Below are 10,856 nucleotides of genomic sequence, written 5' to 3'. Positions count from 1 at the left end.
TGAATTATCTTTAGATTATGGGAGGAGTAGATGTTCAACTTTAATCTCTTCTCATTCTGATGCTGTCCAAGATGTATATTAAGATGTGCATTAGCCAAACCACCCCAAAATAGAAGCAAACATGGTATTTAATCAATGGATCTAAATATCAGGAGGAATGAACAAATTCCACTGAAATGGTTCATTCCTGGTTACAAAAGGTCAATTTTTAATTTGTGTATAAACTTTAAAGTAAAATTGAGGATAACAATTTAATTATTGTATAGTATATACTTTTCAGATTGCAACTATTATTAATACAACCTGAAATTATAAAAATGCATAGTGTGATAGAATAGAGAATTCATGCATATTTGATTTAATACTGAAACTAACAATGACAAAGTACTTTTACAGAATTCTCGCACATAAAATTGGTGAATTAATTGCTTTCATGGTATTGTATGCAAATAGCTCTGCTTACAACACGGACATTTTTATTCTCTTTCAGACTTGATCTACAACATTGCACTATGTTATTATAGCATGAAACAGTATGCACCTGCTTTGAAATATATTGCGGAAATAATAGAGCGTGGAATCAGGGAACATCCAGGTGAGGGACGGCACAGTTGATGTAGCAGTTAGCGCAACATCACTACAGCACCAGCAATCGGGACCAGGGTTCAAATCCTGCGCTGTCTGTAAGGAATTTGTACGTTCTCCCCGTGTGTGTGGGTTTTCCCCAGGGGCTCCTGTTTTCTTCCTATCATTTGAAACTTACTAGGGGTGTAGGTTAAATGAATGTAATTGGGCACCACGGACTCATGGGCCAAAATGGCCTGTTACTGTGCTGTATGTCTAAATTAAAATTTAAATTGATTCGTGTGATTTTACCTTTATTTTTAAAATTATGTGGAAGAATAATTAATAAATTTAAAAAAAAAGGAAAGAGTGGTAGTCTTTGGATTACTCCCTGAACCACATGCTTAGAGAGATGTAAAAAGATCTAGATGGCTGACATGTTAGGGTGATTAAAGAAAAGGTTTTAAAAATTCCTGAAAAAGATTCAGAATTTATTGTTATAAAAATCCATTGTTTTTGCAGCAGCTTCACAGGGGCAACAATTGCTATAAATTTCACTTTTAAAAAATAAATAAGTTAGTCCCAAAGGTGAGGTAGTAGTGCCTGTCAATCAGAAATCTGATGGCAGAGGGGAAGAAGCTGTTTTTGTACCACTGGGTGTTCATTCGTCTTCAGGCTCCTGTACCTCCTTCCTTATGGCAGCAGTGAGAAGAAGGTATGGCCTGGGTGGTGAGGGACCTTGGTGATAGAGTCTGCTTTCTTGAGACATCCCCTCTTGTAAATGTCCTTAATGGCTCGCTTATACCCCTGATGATGCTGGCTGATTTCACAACTCTCTGTAGCCTTTCCCTGTCCTCTAAGTTAGTGAAAAAGGGAGAGAAATGGCATAATTAACAGAACAAAAATAAATTATATAGATTAAATGCTACACCAAGTACAGGAAACATAAATGGTCAGGAAAGCTTTTAGTAAATTTAAATGTAAAGTAACTGTTGAAAATAAATTTTGAATTACGATTGGCAGCCTTTGAAGCAAACCTGGAGGCAATAATAAATATGCAGCCAGATGCATCAAGGTTAACATAAAGGGTGGGGTTGGGAAATAAATAATAAAGGAAATCACATTGAGAAATAGAGAAAGATTTAGAAGATTCATGTTTTAACCTTATCTCCAATTTTTGGTATTACACAAATTCACAGAATAAATATAGGAATGAATAGCTAATTAAATATTTCTAAAAGTCAGGGCTTTATTTAATAATATGCAGGAAATTTACGGAATGTTACTGCAATTGATTATTTCCAAACATTAATTTTTATTTTTTATTTCAAGGTAACAGATCTAAAGAATGTCTATATTCCAATTTTATCATCACAGAATAAATGCTTAAGATCATTTGATGTATACTGGAAATTATACAATCCGATAATAGTTCACTGAAATGCTTGATAGTTTCTGGATTCTTAACAGCTCTTGTTGAGGTTAAAACACAATAGCAATATTTTAGGGTCATTTGATGTCATTCCAAACACTTAATAGGGCACTTTCCAATATTAGTCACATTAGTGTCCAAGCATAATTTTCATGTCTGCGGTACATAGGATGGTATTTTCCCCCATACTATGCTTATTTTTAAAGTACTAGGCAGGTCCAATACCATGTAATTTTGTACCTTTCAATCATCTGCACCCCCAGCAGAGTGAAGCCTTCCCAGCAGAAAAATAGATTGGGCCCTTCTCATCCTTTGAGTTGATCCACCCTGTTCTCCCCTCCTCCCATGATGCTGCTGCCAACCACATTTCCTCAATGGCGTCTATAATCTCCAGTTCCCCTGTCAATTCTTGAATTTCCAGACTTTAATATTTACAACACTCATCTGGGTTTATTCTCGAGATGATTTTCCTTACATTCTTCTTATCTCTGTCCTTAACACATCCTTTCAGCCTGATATCGCCTCAAACCGTGCATCTTGGCGCCTCACAGTTCTGCGGGCAGCAACCTCCTTTGAAGAAAACCGCAGAGCCCACCTCACTGACAAAAGACAAAGGAGGAAAAACCCAACACCCAACCCCAACCCACCAATTTTCCCTTGCAACCGCTGCTTGTCCTGCATCGGACTTGTCAGCCACAAACGAGCCTGCAGCTGACGTGGACATTACCCCTCCATAAATCTTCATCCGTGAAGCCAAGCCAAAGAAAGAAGAAGAAAGAATACATCCTTTAGTTTATTTCTCCTTCATGTATTGATTTTGCTTAACCTTTAATATGTCTCTGCAATCTCTCCAGATCACTACCAGGCATTAATGTAAAGTAGGATTAGAGAGGAATGAGGACTATTGCTTTAACCAAAAGAGTAGTAGAGTTTGAACAAAAAGTTGGTGATGACAGAGGACATCATGACATTTAAAATGTCCATGGATTAAAACTTGAAGAACAGTAACTTGCAAGGTGATTGATATGTGAATAATGCAAATAATCACCTTCCAAGCCAATCATGCACATAATGTGCTGAATGGCCACTTTCTTTGCATAATGTTCTGTGATCACATTTGAATTATTTTTGTTGTTTTACAGAGCTCAGTGTTGGAATGACAACCGAAGGGATTGACGTGAGAAGTGTTGGAAACACGCTGGTGCTCCATGAAACTGCATTGATTGAAGCTTTTAATCTTAAAGCAGCTATTGAATATCAGCTTAAGAACTGTAAGTGCACAAGGCATAGATAATTAAAACTGTTTTATTCTTTCTTAGGTTAACTTAGTTTAAAAATTTAGTTTCTGCCCTTGCGCCTTGAGACTTACCTTTCTGAATGAGACGTGGCCGGCTCCAGGGCGCCAAATCCAACACTTCTCAGAGAAGAATAATCGGCGGGCCACCTGGCTTGAATGTACAGCCACTGTAAGCAGCTGGTTAGGGGCAGGCTGATGATGCCCGTCAACCCGCAACCCTCATCCCTCTCCCTCCATGACCCCCTCAAAGCAGGGGTGGCAGGCGGGAGCCGTCAGGTAGCAGGATCTGGTGGGAGCCGTCAGGGGTGGGAGCCGTCAGGGCAGCGGCTTCTGGTGGAAGCCGTCAGGGCAGCGGGGGCCGGCGGGAGCTGATAGGGGAGCAAGAGCCAGTGGGAGCCATCAGGGCAGGGGTGCCTGGCCGGCAGGGGCCATCAGGGCAGGGGTGGCCAGTGCGGGCTGTGACAGCTTCACTGGGTCGCTACAGCCTTCAGGGCTGCTCTCTGCGGCTCAAAACACGGCAGAGCAATGGCTGCCTTCTCTACCCATAATCCCCCATGCAACTGGAACTGTTCTGGGAAACACAGAGCAGTTCCAGCTGCATGGGGGTTATGGGTAGGGAAGACAGCCATTGCTCTGCTGTGTATTTATGACAGATGGCTGTACAACACCAGTCGCCCCACTTCCATCAGATCTGCAGGGTGCTAAGAGGTACCATTCAATGTGAATGCAATGTAGGAGCAGCCTTTTCGGGGTGCTCTATGAAAGGTACGGTTTAAGTTTTCCCTCCAGGTGGAGGCCTGGCATGAAATGGCCTATTGAGAGAATTTGTGTGTGGGATTTTCATATGTATTGTTTTCTGAAACAAGAAACACCCATGTATTTTTAAATAGTATTACAGCTTAGTTGAATTTTCACTTTATACTCTATTTACAATGTAGACGGTCACTCACTTTCTTGGCCCAGACTTTTCCTGACACATTTCAAAAACTCTATTGCACCTTAAACATTTCTGGCACTCTTCTAGTGAATTGGGCACAGGAAATTCTGGATCTTAGGTGTTCATGATTCAAGATAAAATATATATATTGAAACCCCGATTTAATGCGAAATCGGATATAATGTGACCCGCTCCTGGTTCCAGGGCTTGTGGCAGGCCAGCGAGTGGTGTGGTGGAGTGGGCAGCTGGAGACATGCACGGCGGCAGTCATTGGTCCACCATAGCAGCCAACGCAGGCGGAAGTCACAGCACCGCGGGTTGTTGTCCTGGTGCAGCATGGCCAGGCTGTGCGCCGGCAGCAATGCGCTCTCTTCCAGCACGGCCAGCTCCCTCGGCTTGTACAGCTGTCAAAGGTTCTGCTCCTGCAGGAATCTGATGCCCAGGTAATGTGGCCAGGTTATGCAGGTAGGACTGGGATTCAGCTGAAGTGGAGGTGAGGCAGCTTGAAATGCTGTCAATAATCTGGCTGTATACGTGAAAACCCCCCTCCCCCACCCCCCCCCCCCATTTAGCACGACCCCACTCATTTCACGATGCCATGTTACGGACCCAAATGATCACTTATAACGGGGTTTCACTGAACCTTGGGACTTTTTGGTTCGATCTGATGGTTTTGTATGTTTATAAATTTCTGTGGGTTTCGAGATGACTGATTTATTTAATGTTTAATTTGGCACTTCAGAGATTATTGCAATGATTGAAATTATAGACCCTGATGTATTTATCATCTGTTCTTTTTACAAAGATGAAGCAGCAAAAGAGGCATTGACAGACATGCCACCACGATCTGAAGAGGTAAGCTCACTCGCTGATTGATAAACACTTCATTACTACAAAAACCTCACAATTTTACCAGTAACCAAGTGGTCAAATATAGAAGATGGGTGCAGAAATAGGGTCTTCCAACCTTCAGACATGTTCTACCGATAAGCATGTGCATTGGCAATCATACCCTGTTCTCACCCCATCCCTATATACTTTCATTCCATTAGCATTATCTAGAACAACAAAGCAGACCGCTGGAAGAACTCAGCAGGTTAGACAGCATCCATGGAGTGAAATGGACAGTCAACATTTGGATCAAAACCCTGCTTCAGGACAAAGCATGGTTTTAACCTGCAACATCATCTGTCCATTTCCCTCCATTGAGTTTCTCCAAATTTGTTATTTTGCTCTACATTCCAGCATCGACAGTCGCTTGTAACTTCAAGAGACACACTTTCCTCTTTTTTTGAATATATTCAAAAATGTGTCCTGTGCTACCATTTATGGTGTTGAACTGCTCGTCTTCTACATCCTTTGGGAGAAGAAATTTCTTCTGTTGCAAATATGTACCACATATCTTTAAACTGTGGCCTTTTTTTTTGGTTCTGAACTACAACTGTTGAGTATATGCTCTCTGTATTTCATGTTACGTTGTAAGTAAAGATAGCTTACAAAAGAATAGTCCAAGGAATTTGAACAGATTTACAATGGGCTCAAAATAACTATTGCATTTTGAAAATATAACAATGACTTTGTAATTCTTAAAACACTTGGATCTCCTTGGGTATTTTCATGACAGGCCACAGTTCAGAGGAGACATTCCAGGGATGTTAGGGCAAAGGATTTTCTCCCTTTTTTTCTCAAACAGGTAAAGGTCCAATCCAGTTGGGGCTTCTGATTATGGCTGAATGAAAAGAGAGTTTTTGGCCCATTTTGAATCCATTAATGGTACACACTGGTTGGATTTCCCATGGCACAGTTCAGATCCAGAAGGCCATACTTGCTGGCCATTAATACCTAGGATGTTGTAGGCAAGGCCTTGCATCTAAGAAAGACAAAAGTCACATGTGTAAGCCAGAATAAACCTCATCCATAAAACTGCTTAGGAAGATTTGACAGGGCAAATCCATGCCCATAGGTTTGCTGTGAAATATTTGACACGTTTCTGACTAAGCCTGCCATCCAAGAGCTTTCAAAGTTTATTGAGAATGAAACATAAAATATTCCAAAACTTTAAATTCAAACATTTTTAAAAATGAAGAAGTCGCTTCACCAAAAAAAAAGTAATTTAAACCATTTATAAACAATTACAGAAGTTATGGGAAATGCAAATAATTAAATAAAATTTATCTTGCTTACTTTTCCTTTCTTAGACAAAGCTATAAGATCTACCTTGAAATAAATGAGCTTGCAAATCCTGTTTTGTGTGTAATCTTGCACAGGTTCCATGTGCAGATTCCACAGATGTGGAATTTCGGTCATTTTACGCTCTGTCTTTGAGCTCCATGCAGAATTCTGTGAAGGAATGTACTGACAGACTTACCAGCTGAAATCTGCAATAGGTCCAGGCGTACAACCTTTCGATGTGCATGTTTCCAAGTGCCAAATTTGTTCACAGTTAGCAGGATAAATGCCATCTATTGGCCATGGAAATGCCATGGCAAACAGATGACATTCTTGGGCAGACTAGATTTGACCTGTTTGCCTTAATCTTGTGGTTAGGAAAATGAATGTGGGATGCTAGATCAGAGGGTGGGAATGAATTCAATAGGAGATGGTACAGTATGATTTGAATGGCTTCCCTGTCTGATGGTGGGTTTGTCATAGGGTCCAAGCCAGAGTAGATGCAAACTGTGTGCCTTTTACTGCCATGTTATTCCATTTTTAATTTTTTTTTGACTTTTTAATGGCTGTTACGTTGATAACATAATACAGATAGGTATTGGAGATGTTGCAAAATAATTAACGTGAAAAATCTTAGCAAGGCACTATTAGTACATAATACATAACCCTTATAGCTCTTGTAAAGTGAAGAACTTTTGAATTATCATTGTTTCATACCAGAGAACAGCGATTTTAAGAAATATATAGCTCAGTGTTATATTTAAAATAATGCTTTTAACTATTAATTAACAATGATATAATACCTCATATAATTTATTCACATTTATCTCAACTAAATTTATCTGCACTTACCTAACCTAAACTCTAACCATGCACGAATATATGTTGGTGTGTGTGGAATACAGCTCAAGTCTCAGGAGGCAGTTCAAAGTTCACTTTTGGAAATTCTGTGATGACACGTGGGCTTGAAATTTATGCGACAGGCCGGTTTCAGATGATTGAGATATGCAGGTCTGAGGTGAATGTGACAGACAGGCTTTAGATGGATCAGACACGTAGGTGAAATGAGCAGTTCATGAAGTGGGTGAAAGAGATTGAGGTCACAGAATGTTGATCAACTCATGAAACCCTTGTTGAGGTACTTTCAGAGAAATGTCCTTTTTGGATGAATGCCAATCAAAACACTCCTTCTTTGGCATTGGGGAGGACATAAAGTCACTGATGCTCACAAATCTTCCAGAATCCTTTTTGTGGAACTCAAGTGACTCTCACTCTGGTCACCATCCAAGCGGAGTATTTCTTCTGCAATTAGATCCTTTCTCGTGGGTCAGTAGAAGTAGAGTGTGGTATTTCTTCTGCAATTAGATCCCTTCTCGTGGGACAGTTGAAGTGGCCTTCTCATCCCTCTATACTAACAGGAGGAAATCTGACAGTTTGTCTATAACCACTCTATGAGACTAAGTGGGTTTCTCAATCCCGTAAAGGAGGTTATAGAACTCTTTTCTCTTGTGCTGCCTTCTTAAAATGGTCAGAGCAAATGATTCACTTGTCTTTTCAATAAGCTGGTCATTTGGTCTCTGCCACTGGCTTCTCCAGGACTTCTCTCTGCAAATGTGTCAACTGTCAGAACATGCTGTCTTTGAAGCCTGCTGCTAGTTCACAGTAGTTTTCTAAAACCTGCAGGCTTTTGTTAAATCTGTTCTCTTAAAGGGACAGTCCCACACAAATAAAATGAACTGAAAAATGGGAGAAAGTCACAATCATATTTCCATTTACAATAAAATCTCCATTATCTGGCACATATGGGGACCACAGATTCCAGAAATGCAAATTTTTCGATTGACTGAGACTCACTTTTAGATTGCCTAACTATACACCTGCATTAAATATACACAATTTAAAGGACAAAAAAAGTGAAAAATTAAAGTAATTTGAAAAAAAATCAGTATTGCCATCTCTAATTATGTAAAAAATTTATTTTAATCAAATATTTCCCATAACTTACAGCATTTAAATTTAAATTCTAACCCAGTGTCAGGTGCTGTACAGTGTTGTGTCAGCTACTCATTAACCATACCGCTGACTTAATTAACCCCCTCCCAAAGGTTACAGATAAAGCCTTACTAATATACCTAATACTAATAAAGATAGAGACTCTTCCTTGGCAGGGATAGGGAGACACTTTGGGAGAGTCGCCCCAGTGGCAAGCAGCTTCATCCTGGGCATTGCCGTTTTATTCAAGCAAAACTTCATTGAAACTTTATTCAAATAGCTTCTGTGGGCGAGCAACGACTAGGGTGCTTCCAAGATGTTGTATGTTGCTTCAGAGAACATTTACTTTTATAATTATACCCAGTCCAACCCATTCTCTAAAACCTGCATCCAATATAGAAGGCTGAAAAAGATGATTGTTAATAATAGGGCTGGATATGGAAATATTAAGAAGACCAAAAAAATCTTCTAAATTGTGCTCATATCCTTAATTAGATTAATCTCATAATTAGATTATCTGTTAATTTCGATAAAGGTAAGGAAGAGCCTCAGACTGCTAATATAGCTAACCAATTTCATTTCCACCCAAGCAGAATGACCATCTAAAGTATCAAAATATAATAACAATAATAAATTTTGTATATTAACATCCATTTTATTTCTTTGAAGATAAGTTTTGTTTATAACTTTTACAATTATAAACTTGTATTTAAAACTTTATTTACTCTTATGTAGCGGCCTGCACTGATCCGCGAGCGAACCGGATCACGGAGGTGCAGGCTCACACTTGCTGATGTCACAATGATCCCAGTGGGGAGGGCCATAAAGGATCATGGGGGCTGTGCTGATAAGCTCTCAGAGAGTTCCAATAAAATCATTTGGTTGGTTCATCTTAGTCACAGCTTCTGTGTTTTTTATTCTTTCATTCGCTGCACAGCGCACTGACCACAGTGGCGACCCCAACATTTCAAAACAGCATTTTGGACCCCACCATGAACCACACAAGCGCACAGAATGCAGTTTCGCTGAAGCTGCCGACCTTTTGGACCTCACAGCCACTAGTCTAGTTTGAACAGGCTGAACCCCAGTTTCAGGTCAGGCAGATCACCACAGACTCCATTAAGATATTACTAAGTGGTCAGTTCGCTCAACCAGGAGACTGCCAGACAAATCATCGACTTCTTATATCAGCTTCCAGCCACCGACAGGTATGAGGCAATTAAGGTGCTCACTATCTGCTCCTTCGGCCTTTCCCGCCGTGAGCGAGCAGCATGCTCGTTCCACATGGACGGCCTGGGCAACCGCACACTGTCCACCCTTATGAATGATATGCTGACATTAATGGAAGGCCACAGGCCCTGCTTACTGTTCGAGCAGATATTTCTCGAACAGAAGCTGGAAGGCATCCACCTACTCCTTGTGGACGACGACTTCAGTGTCCCACACAGATTAGCAGCCCCTGAGGATGTCCTGTGGCATGCCAACCTAGTTTATGCGTCACACCCAGCAACTCGTCTATCTCCCACTCCACCAAGGAGGCCGGCAACCGTTGCAGCAGGTGGAGACTCAAACTCAGAAGAGTGGTGTTTGTACCATCAGAAATAGGGTTCTGGAGCCCACTGCTGCCATCCACCTTGCTTCCATCTGGGAAACTCCAGGGCTGGCCATCACTGATGGCTATGAAGGTTAGCTGCAGAGACAGCCTACTTTATCTATGGGACCGGCACTTAGGGCGGTGTTTCCCCATGGATACATGGCAGAGGTCAGCATCTTGCACCTCTCAAACCGAGGCACACATGCCAGGAAGTCAGGACCATCCCTCACAGCTGTCAATAGCAGCATATGTACAATCAGGGTTTAGACCATCCTGCTCGAGTTCAGCTCCTGCCTTTACCTGGACCTTTACTTTGACTGATGTGACTCAGTCCCAACTGGGTGCAGACTTCCTTCAAGCCCACTGCCTTCTGATGGACCTGAAAGGGTGCTGTCTGGTCAATTCCAGGACCTTCCAGACCTTCACCTCACCTCACCTCAGTAACCTTATCGGGCAACGAGTTTGCCAGAATCCTGGCAGGATTCCCGGCCATTATAATGCTACAGTTCTCCACCGTGGTCCTGAAACATGGCATCCAGCACCACATCCCCATGCAGGGACTGCTGCTACATACACAGGCATGCAGGCTTTCTTCCGACAAGCTGCAGCTTGCCATGGAAGAATTCAGGAAAATGGAGGAGATGGGAATCGCTCGGTGCTTGGACAGCCATGGGCCTCTCCTCTACAAATGGTGCCGGTCTTCTGGGGGGATGGAGACCTTGTGGGGACTACCACCGGCTTAATGACGCCATGACAGCTGACCGGTACCCGGTTCCCTGCATCCAGGTCTTCATGGCCAATCTACATGGAGCGAGGATCATCTCAAAAATAGACCTGATCCAGGAGTACCATCAGATCCCCATGCACCCCA

General features: G+C 41.6%; 1 protein-coding gene across 8 annotated transcripts in view; it reads left to right on the top strand.

Annotated features, from left to right (window-relative positions):
- The window catches only part of ift70 (intraflagellar transport 70), an 80,508-nt gene that overhangs the window by 13,744 nt on the left and 55,908 nt on the right, over window positions 1–10,856 (top strand). For all 8 annotated transcript variants that reach the window (XR_011347525.1, XR_011347524.1, XM_069906790.1 and 5 more), the window contains exons 6-8: window positions 491–595; window positions 3,139–3,267; window positions 5,036–5,085. Coding sequence is in view for 6 of the 8 variants with exons in the window: in XM_069906790.1 (XP_069762891.1) it covers window positions 491–595; window positions 3,139–3,267; window positions 5,036–5,085 (284 nt within the window). In the remaining 2 variants the exon portion in view is untranslated. The remainder of the gene's footprint in view (window positions 1–490; window positions 596–3,138; window positions 3,268–5,035; window positions 5,086–10,856) is intronic.

This window comes from Narcine bancroftii, chromosome 12 (genome assembly GCF_036971445.1).
Source record: "Narcine bancroftii isolate sNarBan1 chromosome 12, sNarBan1.hap1, whole genome shotgun sequence".
NCBI classification, from domain to species: Eukaryota; Metazoa; Chordata; class Chondrichthyes; order Torpediniformes; family Narcinidae; genus Narcine; species Narcine bancroftii.
The sequence above is the reverse complement of the archived record's forward strand: the minus strand, read 5'-3'. Positions and strand labels throughout refer to the sequence as shown.